The sequence below is a fragment of the Bombina bombina genome, chromosome 2 (assembly GCF_027579735.1).
Source record: "Bombina bombina isolate aBomBom1 chromosome 2, aBomBom1.pri, whole genome shotgun sequence".
NCBI lineage: Eukaryota > Metazoa > Chordata > Amphibia > Anura > Bombinatoridae > Bombina > Bombina bombina.
In genome coordinates this window covers 1,166,928,814-1,166,942,819 of record NC_069500.1, presented here as the reverse complement: position 1 = coordinate 1,166,942,819, position 14,006 = coordinate 1,166,928,814, and the positions used below count along the sequence as shown (strand labels likewise).

General features: G+C 43.4%; 1 protein-coding gene across 1 annotated transcript in view; it reads right to left on the bottom strand.

Annotated features, from left to right (window-relative positions):
- Positions 1-14,006, bottom strand: part of NEIL3 (nei like DNA glycosylase 3) — a 328,972-nt gene that overhangs the window by 204,449 nt on the left and 110,517 nt on the right. The window contains exons 5-6 of the mRNA XM_053703856.1: positions 1,086-1,160; positions 830-996 (exon numbers count right to left, since the gene is read on the bottom strand). Of these exons, the coding sequence (XP_053559831.1) occupies positions 830-996; positions 1,086-1,160 (242 nt within the window). The remainder of the gene's footprint in view (positions 1-829; positions 997-1,085; positions 1,161-14,006) is intronic.

The following is a 14,006-nucleotide window of genomic DNA, read 5'->3' as shown; positions in this document are numbered from 1 at the left end:
ATAAAGCAGAAAAAAAAAATTGTCTGTAACAGCTCAAATAGTTTCTTATCCCCTTCTGACTTAAAGTGAATGTTAACTTTCATGAATCAGTGCCTGTTTTTTTTTTAAAAAAACATCCTAACAGGTCACTAGCACATATAGCTAAACTAAATATATACATAAAGTTCCCTAACAGTCAAATGTTGTCCCAAGTACACATTAAATAGTAACTGTCATTAAATAATACTGTATATGATGTCAAATCTGTGTAAGTAATGTAGGTATATATTTCCTGGCTATGACATACATAATTATTTGTTACTGCTAATAGAATGCGGACTGTGAGAGTGCCTGAGGTACTAACCTTATGCGAACCCACTCTACTAAGCTTAACAAGCAGCAGAGATACTGCTACCAGTAGGGCCATCCAGTGCTGTGCCAGCAACAGCAGAATATATCACAAAGACGAACCACTAAGAGAAGGTGGTTCTCGTAAATCAAGAACCCTGGATTTACAGTGGAATAATAGAGTACTTATGCAGTGCATATATTATTATTCCACTTTAAATCCAGGGTTCTTGAGTGGGGAGAATGGGTCTCACATAGGTCTGAGAACCCCTGTTAAAGAAAATTACAGCACCTAATATCTTCAACCTTCCTCCTCTAGAGGCAAAGATGAGACTGGGATACCAGAGAGGTGAGAGGGATTAAAATAGAGGACAATTCTGTACCTTTGATTCCTCCTACTGGCCAGGAGTTGAATCCCATGAGTAATGGTTAGTGGACTCAACACTTTATGAAAGAAAATGGTGTTTTAGCAACAGTTGCTAATTAAAATTAATCATCATACCTTATATCCACATCATGAGGATTATCCCTTTGACAATGAGGACAAAAATAAGTCATCCTATTGTGCTCTCCCAAACGACATACTGTGATCTTTGTGCCACACTGACCACAGGTAGGTTTTTTGTATACTTTGTAGTGTTTGTAAAGCGCTGAACCAGATTTTCGACACTGTAACAACATAAACATTAAAGTTCATGGTCAAAAGACAAGAACAGTATATTAAACAATAAATGTGACTCATTATAATAGTTTATTACCTTATAAAAGAGAAGGGTGAAGTCACGGGTCATTTTTACTAAGTGAGACACTTGTGCATCAGAAAGAAGTCCAACCTACAAAAGAAAAAAAGAAAAAAAATGTATTCTTACCTGATCTATTAATTTCTTTCATAGTGGTGAGAGTCCACAATCCTTTACTCTTGGGAATTCCTCTTTTTTACCAGTAGGAAGAGACAAAGATTCCCAAACTTCAAAAGCTCTATAAAACCCCTCCCACCTCAGACAAACCTCAATCTAACATACAGCCAAGCACCTGAGGTTAAAAAAAAAAAAAAAAACAACCTCAGCCAAACACAAGGGTGGGGTCTTGTGGAATCTCACCACCATGAAAGAAATTAATTTATCATCAGGTAAGCATAAAACAAAATTTATGCTTACCTGATAAATTTCTTTTCTCTTGTGGTGTATCCAGTCCACGGGTTCATCCATTACTTGTGGGATATTCTCCTTCCCAACAGGAAGTTGCAAGAGGACACCCACAGCAGAGCTGTCTATATAGCTCCTCCCCTAACCCCCACCTCCAGTCATTCGACCGAAGACAAGTAAGGAAAAGGAGAAACTATAGGGTGCAGTGGTGACTGTAGTTTAAAAAATAAAAACACCTGCCTTAAAGTGACAGGGCGGGCCGTGGACTGGATACACCACAAGAGAAAGAAATTTATCAGGTAAGCATAAATTTTGTTTTCTCTTGTAAGGTGTATCCAGTCCACGGGTTCATCCATTACTTGTGGGATACCAATACCAAAGCTTTAGGACACGGATGAAGTGAGGGACAAGGCAGGTACTTAAACAGAAGGCACCACTGCCTGTAAGACCTTTCTCCCAAAAATAGCCTCCGAGGAAGCAAAAGTATCAAATTTGTAGAATTTAGAAAAAGAATGAAGCGAAGACCAAGTCGCTGCCTTACAAATCTGTTCAACAGAGGCCTCATGTTTAAAAGCCCATGTGGAAGCTACCGCTCTAGTAGAATGAGCTGTAATTCTTTCAGGAGGCTGCTGGCCAGCAGTCTCATAGGCTAAACGAATTATGCTTCTTAGCCAAAAAGAAAGAGAAGTTGCCGAAGCCTTTTGGCCTCTCCTCTTTCCAGAGTAGACAACAAACAATGCAGATGTTTGACGAAAATCCTTAGTAGCTTGCAAATAAAACTTTAAAGCACGAACCACGTCAAGATTGTGTAACAGACGTTCCTTCTTTGAAGAAGGATTAGGACACAGTGACGGAACAACAATTTCCTGATTGATATTCCTATTAGATACTACCTTAGGAAGAAACCCAGGTTTGTTACGCAAAACTACCTTATCTGCATGGAAGATCAGATAAGGGGAATCACACTGCAAGGCAGATAACTCTGAAAATCTTCGAGCCGAAGAGATAGCTACTAAAAAACAATTTATGCTTACCTGATAAATTTATTTCTCTTGTAGTGTGTTCAGTCCACGGGTCATCCATTACTTATGGGATATATTCTCCTTCCCAACAGGAAGTTGCAAGAGGATCACCCAAGCAGAGCTGCTATATAGCTCCTCCCCTCACATGTCATATCCAGTCATTCGACCGAAACAAGACGAGAAAGGAGAAACTATAAGGTGCAGTGGTGACTGGAGTTATAATTTTAAAATTTAGAACCTGCCTTAAAAGACAGGGCGGGCCGTGGACTGAACACACTACAAGAGAAGTAAATTTATCAGGTAAGCATAAATTATGTTTTCTCTTGTTAAGTGTGTTCAGTCCACGGGTCATCCATTACTTATGGGATACCAATACCAAAGCTAAGTACACGGATGATGGGAGGGACAAGGCAGGAACATTAAACAGAAGGAACCACTGCCTTTAGAACCTTTCTCCCAAAACCAGCCTCCGAAGAAGCGAAAGTGTCAAATTTGTAAAATTTGGAAAAAGTATGAAGTGAAGACCAAGTTGCAGCCTTGCAAATCTGTTCAACAGAGGCCTCATTCTTAAAGGCCCAGGTGGAAGCCACAGCTCTAGTGGAATGAGCTGTAATTCTTTCAGGAGGCTGCTGTCCAGCAGTCTCATAGGCTAAACGTATTATGCTACGAAGCCAAAAAGAGAGAGAGGTAGCCGAAGCCTTTTGACCTCTCCTCTGTCCAGAGTAAACGACAAACAGAGAAGAAGTTTGTCTAAAATCTTTAGTTGCCTGTAAGTAGAACTTCAGAGCACGGACCACGTCCAGATTATGCAAAAGACGTTCCTTCTTAGAAGAAGGATTAGGACATAATGATGGAACAACAATCTCTTGATTGATATTCCTGTTAGAAACAACCTTAGGCAAAAACCCAGGTTTAGTACGCAGTACTACCTTGTCTGAATGAAAGATCAGATAAGGAGAATCACAATGTAAGGCAGATAACTCAGAGACTCTTCGAGCCGAGGAAATAGCCATCAAAAACAAAACTTTCCAAGATAAAAGCTTAATATCAATGGAATGAAGGGGTTCAAACGGAACACCCTGAAGAACTTTAAGAACCAAGTTTAAGCTCCACGGAGGAGCAATAGCTTTAAACACTGTAATAGCTTTAAACACAGGCTTAATTCTAGCCAAAGCCTGACAAAAGGCCTGGACGTCTGGGTTCTCTGCCAGACGTTTGTGTAAAAGAATAGACAGAGCTGAAATCTGTCCCTTTAGCGAACTAGCGGATAAACCCTTTTCTAAACCCTCTTGTAGAAAAGCCAATATCCTAGGAATCCTAACCTTACTCCATGAGTAACTCTTGGATTCACACCAATATAAATATTTACGCCATATCTTATGGTAAATTTTTCTGGTCACAGGTTTCCGAGCCTGTATTAATGTATCAATAACCAAATCCGAAAACCCACGCTTAGAATCAAGCGTTCAATTTCCAGGCAGTCAGCCTCAGAGAAATTAGGTTTGGATGGTTGAAAGGACCCTGAATTAGAAGGTCCTGCCTCAGAGGAAGAGACCATGGTGGACAGGACGACATGTCCACTAGGTCTGCATACCAGGTCCTGCGTGGCCACGCAGGCGCTATCAGAATTACCGATGCCCTCTCCTGTTTGATCCTGGCAATCAGTCGAGGTAGCAACGGAAATGGTGGAAACACATAAGCTATATTGAAAACCCAAGGGGCTGCTAATGCATCTACCAGCACCGCTCCCGGGTCCCTGGACCTGGATCCGTAACAAGGAAGCTTCGCGTTCTGGCGAGATGCCATGAGATCCATATCCAGTTTGCCCCAACGACGAATCAGTTGAGCAAATACCTCCGGGTGAAGTTCCCACTCTCCCGGATGAAAAGTCTGGCGACTTAGGAAATCCGCCTCCCAGTTCTCTACGCCCGGGATGTAAATCGCTGACAGGTGGCAAGAGTGAGACTCTGCCCAGCGAATTATCTTCGAGACTTCCAACATCGCTAGGGAACTCCTGGTTCCCCCCTGAGGATTGATGTAAGCCACAGTCGTGATATTGTCCGACTGAAATCTGATGAACCTCAGTTTTGCTAACTGAGGCCAAGCTAGAAGAGCATTGAATATTGCTCTTAATTCTAGAATGTTTATTGGAAGAAGTTTCTCTTCCTGAGTCCACGATCCCTGAGCCTTCAGGGAATTCCAGACTGCTCCCCAGCCTAGAAGGCTGGCATCCGTTGTTACAATCGTCCAATCTGGCCTGCGAAAGGTCATTCCTTTGGACAGATGAACCAGTGACAACCACCAGAGAAGAGAATCTCTGGTCTCCTGGTCCAGATTTAGCAAAGGGGACAGATCTGAGTAATCCCCGTTCCATTGACTGAGCATGCATAGTTGCAGCGGTCTGAGATGCAGGCGCGCAAATGGCACTATGTCCATTGCCGCGACCATTAAGCCGATTACCTCCATGCACTGAGCTACTGATGGGCTTGAAGCGGAATGAAGGACACGGCAAGCATTGAGAATCTTTGATAACCTGGACTCCGTCAGGTAAATCTTCATCTCTACAGAATCTATAAGAGTCCCTAGAAAAGGAACCCTTGTGAGTGGTAACAGAGAACTCTTTTCCACGTTCACTTTCCACCCATGCGACCTCAGAAATGCTAGAACTATCTCTGTATGAGACTTTGCATTCTGAAAACTTGACGCTTGTATCAGAATGTCGTCTAGGTACGGAGCCACCGCTATGCCTCGTGGTCTTAGTACCGCCAGAAGTGAACCCAGAACCTTCGTAAAAATTCTCGGGGCCGTGGCTAACCCGAAGGGAAGAGCCACAAACTGGTAATGCCTGTCTAGAAAGGCAAACCTTAGGTACCGATAATGATCTTTGTGAATCGGTATATGAAGGTAAGCATCCTTTAAGTCCACTGTGGTCATATATTGACCCTCTTGGATCACGGGTAGGATGGTTCGAATGGTTTCCATCTTGAACGATGGTACCCTTAGGAATTTGTTTAAGATCTTTAGGTCAAAGATTGGTCTGAAGGTTCCCTCTTTTTTGGGAACCACAAATAGATTTGAGTAAAATCCTTGTCCCTGTTCCGATCGTGGAACTGAGTGGATCACTCCACTGATTAAGAGGTCTTGTACGAATTGTAGAAATGCCTCTCTCTTTACTAGGTTTGTCGATAACCTCGAAAGATGGAACCTCCCTTGTGGAGGAGAGGTTTTGAAATCCAGAAGGTATCCCTGGGATATAATCTTTAACGTCCAGGGATCCTGCACATCTCTTGCCCAAGCTTGGGCGAAGAGAGAAAGTCTGCCCCCCACTAAATCCGTCTCCGGATAGGGGGCCCTGTCTTAATGCTGTCTTAGGGGCGGGAGCAGGCTTTCTGGCCTGCTTGCCCTTGTTCCATGACTGGTTGCCTTTCCAACCCTGTCTGTAACGAGCAGTAGTTCGTTCCTGTTTTGAAGCGGAGGAAGTTGATGCTGCTCCTGCCTTGAAGTTACGAAAGGCACGAAAATTAGACTGTTTAGCCTTTGGTTTGGCCCTGTCCTGGGGAAGGGCGTGGCCCTTACCTCCCGTAATGTCAGCAATAATTTCCTTCAAGCCGGGCCCGAATAAGGTCTGCCCTTTGAAAGGAATGTTAAGTAGCTTAGACTTGGAAATTACATCCGCTGACCATGATTTAAGCCAGAGCGCTCTGCGCGCCTGTATGGCGAATACGGAATTTTTAGCCGTAAGTTTGGTTAGATGTACTACGGCATCTGAAACAAACGCATTAGCTTGCTTAAGGGTTCTAACTTTGCTCAAAGCCTCATCCAATGGCTCTGTGCGAATCGCCTCTTCCAGAGACTCAAACCAGAATGCCGCTGCAGCCGTGACAGGCGCAATGCATGCAAGAGGCTGCAATATAAAACCCTGTTGAACAAACATTTTCTTAAGATAACCCTCTAATTTTTTATCCATTGGATCTGAGAAAGCACAGCTATCCTCCACCGGGATAGTGGTACGCTTGGCTAACGTAGAAACTGCTCCCTCCACCTTAGGGACCGTCTGCCATAAGTCTCGTGTGGTGGCGTCTATAGGGAAAATTTTTCTAAATATCGGGGGAGGGGAAAAAGGCACACCGGGTCTATCCCACTCCTTACTAATAATTTCTGTAAGTCTTTTTGGTATAGGAAAGACGTCAGTACACACCGGTACCGCATAGTATCTATCCAACCTACACAATTTCTCTGGAATTGCCACCGTGTCGCAATCATTCAGAGCCGCTAATACCTCCCCTAGTAACACACGGAGGTTCTCAAGCTTAAATTTAAAATTTGAAATTTCTGAATCCGGTCTCCCCGGATCAGAACCGTCACCGACAGAATGAAGCTCACCGTCCTCATGTTCTGCAAATTGTGACGCAGTATCAGACATGGCTCTCGTGTCATCAGCGCGCTCTGTCCTTAACCCAGAGCTATCGCGTTTGCCCCTTAATTCGGGCATATTATATAATACTTCTTTCATAACATTAGCCATATCATGTAAAGTGATTTGTAAGGGCCTAGATGTACTTGGCGTCTCAATCCTACGCATCTCCCGAGCGGGAGACGCAGGTACTGACACGTGAGGAGAGTTAGGCGGCATAACTTCCCCCTCGTTGTCTGGTGATAGTTTCTTTATCGGTACAGATTGACTTTTATTCAAAGCAATATCAATGCAATTAGTACACATCGTTCTATTGGGCTTCACATTGGCTTTTGAACATGATGAACAAACAGTTTCCTCTGAATCAGACATGTTTAAACAGACTTAGCAATGAAACTAGCAAGCTTGGAAATCACTTTCAATAAGTTTACAAGCAATATAAAAAACGCTGCCGCTTCAAAAATACAGATATAATTAAACAATTCTTAACAAGAAGTGTATTATTAGCAGAGGATTACACCCATTAGCAAAAGGATGATTAACCCCTCAATACCCAAAACGGATAAAACAGATATCAATTAAGATTTAACGTTTTTAATCACAGATCTGCTGTGACTGATTACCTCCCTCACAAATGAATTTTGCAGACCCCTGAGCTCTCTAGAGACGTCCTGGATCAAAGAGGAAGAAGCAGGAAGACTGTGCTAGAATTTTAACTGCGCAACAAGGCGCTAAAACAAGGTCCCTCCCACTCCTATCACAACAGTGGGAGCCCTGATATAACGGTTTCCATGCAGAAAAATATGTTAGCCATGTGGAAAAAAATCATGCCCAAAGAGATTTATCACCAAAGTACCTCACAAAAACGAATAACATGCCAGTAAACGTTTTATTAACAACATTTTCCAATGTCATGCAAATTTATCACTAAGCCTGCTACCAGTCGCTACCACTGCAGATAAGGCTTAAGTATTATTTCAGTTTTAACAGCATTTTCTCAGTCAAATTCTAGTCCCTAGAAAATAACTCGACTGCGCATACATTTATCAGCCTGATACCAGTTGCCACTACTGCATTTAAGGCTGTACTTACATCATACGGTAACAGCATTATTTTCTTAGTCAATTCCATTCCCAGAAAATAAAGTACTGCACATACCTCATTTGCGGAGGACCCCGCATGCTATCCCCAGTTTCTGAAGTTACCCCACTCCTCAGAATGTCGAGAAAAGCCAGTGGATCTTAGTTACGCCTGCTAAGATCATAGAAAAAAAAACGCAGGCAGTTTCTTCTTCCAAATACTGCCTGAGATAGAAAAACAGCACACTCCGGTGCCATTTAAAAAAACAAACTTTTGATTGAAGAATAGATAAGTAAAAACTCCAGCTCCTCTTGCGACCTCCTTCTTTGTTGAGGGTTGCAAAAGAATGACTGGATATGACATGTGAGGGGAGGAGCTATATAGCAGCGCTGCTTGGGTGATCCTCTTGCAACTTCCTGTTGGGAAGGATAATATATCCCATAAGTAATGGATGACCCGTGGACTGAACACACTTAACAAGAGAAACAGAACTTTCCAAGATAAAAGCTTGATATCTATGGAATGCAAGGGTTCAAACGAAACCCCTTGAAGAACCTTAAGAACTAAATTTAAACTCCATGGCGGAGCAACAGGTTTAAACACAGGCCTGATTCTAACCAAAGCCTGACAAAACGCCTGAACGTCTGGAACATCAGCCAGGCGCTTGTGCAAAAGAATAGACAGGGCAGAAATCTGTCCCTTTAAAGAACTAGCCGATAATCCCTTTTCCAATCCTTCTTGGAGAAAAGATAGTATCCTGGGAATCCTGACCTTACTCCACGAGTAACCCTTGGATTCACACCAATGAAGATATTTACACCATATCTTATGATAGATTTTCCTGGTGACAGGCTTTCGAGCCTGAATCAAGGTATCAATGACCGACTCTGAGAAACCAGGTTTTGATAAAATCAAGTGTTCAATCTCCAAGCAGTCAGACGCAGAGAAACTAGATTTGGATGTTTGAATGGACCTTGGGGTAGAAGGTCCTGCATCAGCGGCAGAGTCCATGGTGGAAAGGATGACATGTCCACCAGATCTGCATACCAAGTCCTGCGTTGCCACGCAGGTGCTATCAAAATCACAGAAGCTCTCTCCTGCTTGATCTTGGCAATCAGACGAGGGAGGAGAGGAAACGGTGGAAACACATAAGCCAGGCTGAAGGACCAGGGAACTGCTAGAGCATCTATCAGCATCGCCTGGGGATCCCTCGACCTTGACCCGTAACGAGGAAGCTTGGCGTTCTGACGAGACGCCATCAGATCCAGTTCTGGTTTGCCCCATAATTGAATCAGCTGGGCAAATACCTCCGGATGGAGCTCCCACTCCCCCGGATGAAAAGTCTGCCGACTTAGAAAGTCCGCCTCCCAGTTCTCTACTCCTGGGATATGGATAGCTGAGAGATGGCAAGAGTGAACCTCCGCCCATAGAATTATCTTTGAAACTTCCATCATTGCCAGGGGACTCCTTGTTCCCCCCTGATGGTTGATATAGGCTACAGTCGTGATATTGTCCGACTGAAATCTGATGAACTTGACCGCAGCTAGCTGAGGCCAAGCCTGAAGAGCATTGAAAATCGCTCTGAGTTCCAGAATGTTTATCGGAAGGAGGGCTTCCTCCTGAGTCCACGAACCCTGAGCCTTCAGGGAGTTCCAGACCGCACCCCAGCCCAGAAGGCTGGCATCTGTCGTCACTATAGTGCACTCTGGCCTGCGGAAACTCATTCCCCTGGACAGGTGGACCAGAGATAACCACCAGAGAAGAGAATCCCTGGTCTTTTGATCCAGATTTAACAGAGGAGACAAATCTGTGTAGTCCCCATTCCACTGATTGAGCATGCAAAGTTGCAGTGGTCTGAGATGTAGGCGGGCAAACGGAACTATGTCCATTGCCACTACCATTAGGCCGATCATTTCCATACACTGAGCCACTGACGGCCGAGAAGTGGAATGAAGAACACGGCAGGAAGTTAGAAGCTTTTGATATCCTGACCTCCGTCAGAAAAATCTTCATTTCTACTGAATCTATCAGAGTTCCTAGGAAGGAAACTCTTGTGAAGGGAGAAAGAGAAATCTTTTCTCTGTTCACTTTCCACCCGTGAGACCTCAGAAAGGCCAGAACAATGTCCGTATGGGACTTGGCGATTTGAAAAGTCGACGCCTGAATCAGAATGTCATCTAGGTAAGGAGCCACCGCTATGCCCCGCGGCCTTAGGACCGCCAGAAGGGACCCTAGAACCTTCGTAAAGACTCTTGGCGCCGTGGCTAACCCGAAGGGAAGAGCCACAAACTGGTAATGCCTGTCTAGGAAGTCGAACCTTAGGAACTGATGATGCTCTCTGTGAATCGGAATGTGGAGATAAGCATCCTTTAAGTCCACGGTAGTCATATTGACCCTCCTGGATCATAGGGAGGATGGTTCGGATTGTCTCCATTTTGAAGGATGGGACCCTGAGAAATTTGTTTAGGATCTTGAGATCCAAGATTGGTCTGAAAGTTCCCTCTCTTTTGGGAAATATAAACAGGTTTGAATAGAAACCCTGTCCCTGTTCCTCTCTTGGAACTGGGTGGATCACTCCCATAACCAGTAGGTCTTGAACGCAACGTAAGAATGCCTCTCTCTTTATCTGGTTTGCAGATAATTGTGAGAGATGAAATCTCCCCTTTGGAGATGAACCTTTGAATTCCATAAGATAACCCTGGGAGACAATCTCTAGTGCCCATGGATCCTGGACGTCTCTTGCCCAAGCCTGGGCGAAGAGAGAAAGTCTGCCCCCTACTAGATCCAGTCCCGGATCGGGGGCTACCCCTTCATGCTGTCTTAGAGGCAGCAGCAGGCTTCTTGGCCTGCTTCCCTTTTTCCAAGTCTGGTTAGGTCTCCAGACTGGTTTGGACTGGGTGAAATTTCCCTCTTGTTTTGCATTAGAGGAAACCGAAGCTGCGCCACCCTTGAAGTTTCGAAAGGAACGAAAATTATTCTGTTTGGTCCTTAATTTATTGGACCTATCCTGAGGAAGGGTGTGACCTTTTTCTCCGGTAATGTCAGAGATGATCTCCTTCAGGCCGGGCCCGAATAGGGTCTGTCCTTTGAAGGGGATGTTAAGAAGCTTAGACTTTGAAGTAACGTCTGCTGACCAGGACTTAAGCCATAGCGCCCTACGCGACAGAATGGCAAAACCTGAATTCTTAGCCGTTAGCTTGGTTAAATGAAAAACGGCGTCAGAAATAAAGGAATTAGCTAACTTAAGAGCTTTAATCCTGTCTAAGATATCATCTAACGGGGTCTCCACCTGTAGAGCCTCAAGAGACTCGAACCAAAAAGCCTCTGCAGCAGTAACAGGAGCAATGCATGCAAGAGGCTGGAGAATAAAACCTTGATGTATAAAAAATTTCTTAAGGAGACCCTCCAATTTTTTATCCATAGGATCTAGGAAAGCACAACTGTCCTCGACGGGGATAGTTGTATGCTTAGCTAGGGTAGAGACTGCTCCCTCCACCTTAGGGACCGTCTGCCACGAGTCCCGTATGGCGGCATCTATGGGAAACATCTTTTTAAACGCAGGAGGGGGAGAGAACGGCACACCTGGTCTATCCCATTCCTTAGTAATAATTTCCGAAAACCTCTTAGGGACTGGAAAAACATCAGTGTAAACAGGCACTGCAAAGTATTTGTCCATCTTACACAATTTCTCTGGTACTACAATGGGGTCACAGTCATCCAGAGTCGCTAAAACCTCCCTAAGCAATAAGCGGAGGTGTTCAAGCTTAAATTTAAAAGCTGTCATTTCAGAATCAGACTGAAGCAACGCCTTCCCTGAATCTAAAATGTCACCCACAGATAGAAGCTCTCCTGCCTCAGCTTCTGAGCATTGTGAGGGTATGTCGGACACAGCTATTAAAGCGTCAGAAACCTCTGCATTAGTTCTAGCCCCAGAGCTGTCTCGCTTTCCCTGTAACCCTGGCAGTTTGGACAATACCTCTGAGAGGGTAGCATTCATAACTGCCGCCATGTCCTGTAAGGTAAAAGAATTAGACGCGCTAGATGTACTTGGCGTCACTTGAGCGGGAGTTATAGGTTCTGACACATGGGGAGAGCTAGATGGCATAATCTCCCTTTTTTAGTCAGAGAATTCTCTGGAGATAAATCTTTAAGCGCCATAATATGGTCTTTATAGTTTATAGAAATTTCAGTACATTTGGTAAACATTCTAAGAGGGGGTTCCACAATGGCTTCCAAACATATTGAACAAGGAGTTTCCTCTATGTCAGACATGTTTAACAGACTAGTAATGAGACAAGCAAGCTTGGAAAACACTTTAATAAAGGTGAAACAGCAATTAAACAAAAACGTTACTGTGCCTTTAAGAGAAAAAAACTAGCACTTAAACTGCAAAACAGTGTAAAAATATAGTAAAGTCTTCGAAATTTTTACAGTGTGTGTAAGGGACTAAAGCAACATTGCACCCACTTGCAAATGGATGATTAACCCCTTAGCCCCCAAACCGGATTTAAAAACGTCAACCACCTGTAAAAAAGTTGAAAACCTTGCCACAGCTCTGCTGAGGCTCCTACCTGCCCTCAAATACGATTTGGTGAAGGAATAAACCCTTTATAATGGTCCTCAGATGCCAAAGGACTCCTCTAGGGAAGCTGGATGTCTCAGTCTGAATTAAAACTGTGCAGCAATAGCGCTAAAATAGGCCCCTCCCACCATGTACTGGATGTCAGAGGGGCCTTAAGAAAATACTCCTAGGTGTATCTGACTAGCCATGTGGAAAACTAGGCCCCAAATAAAGATTTATCTCCCTCAGAGAAAAAACGTTCTATTTATGAAAACATGCAAACGTTTTGACACTGAATAATATTAACATGAGTATTACCCTGTTTTGTAAGCATGATCCCAGTCGCTGTTAAATCACTGCATCAAGCTTACCTCAAATACACAAGGCTCTGTCAGCATTTTCTAGAACTTATTCATCTCTCTAGAAATAAAAATACTGAACATACCTCAAAGCAGGTAATTTTCAGACCGTTCCCCCAACTGAAGTTTTCCCATACTCTTCAGTTATGTGTGAGAACAGCAATGGACCTTAGTTACAAACCGCTAAGATCATCAACCTCCAGGCAAAATTCTTCATCTAATTTCTGCCTGAGAGTAAAACAGTACAACGCCGGTACCGTTTAAAAATAACAAACTCTTGATTGAAGATAAAACTACACTAAGTCACCACTATATCTCTTGATACTTCCCTTGTCGAGAGTTGCAAGAGAATGACTGGAGGTGGGGGTTAGGGGAGGAGCTATTTAGACAGCTCTGCTGTGGGTGTCCTCTTGCAACTTCCTGTTGGGAAGGAGAATATCCCAAAAGTAATGGATGAACCCGTGGACTGGATACACCTTACAAGAGAAATTATTTTTTTTTCCATACAGGTGGTCAGAGTCCATGATCCTTTACACTTGGGAATTAATATCCATGCTGTGGAGTCCACAAGTAATAACAAAGGGACGGATTTGAAAACATCTTTTTAACAGATAAATTAATTCCACAACCCCAATAATATTTTTTTTTTTCATACACTTAAGGAAAGTAAGCTTAGACAATTGCCCGAAGAACCTTTCTACCAAAGGATGCTTCAGAAGAAGCAAAAATGTCAAAAAAAATGGTAGAACTTAGTAAAAGTATGTAAAGAAGACCAAGTAGCTGTCTTTCTAATTTGATCAATTGAAGCCTCATTCTTTAAAGCCCAAAAAGGGGTAACTGGCCTAGTAGAATGAGCAGTAATCTGCTGCTGTAAAGGCTGACCTGCCTCCAAATAAGCTTTGTGAATCAAAAGTTTTAACCAGCAGAAGTGTTCTGACCCTTCCTAGAACCAGAAAAAGTTTGTGTAAAATCCTTAGTAGCATCAATGTAATATTTCAATGCCCTAACATCCAAGTAATGCAAAGATCACTCAGAAGCATTCTTAGAATTAGGACACAAAGAAGAAACAACCTTAGAAAAAAAAAAATATATCAGATA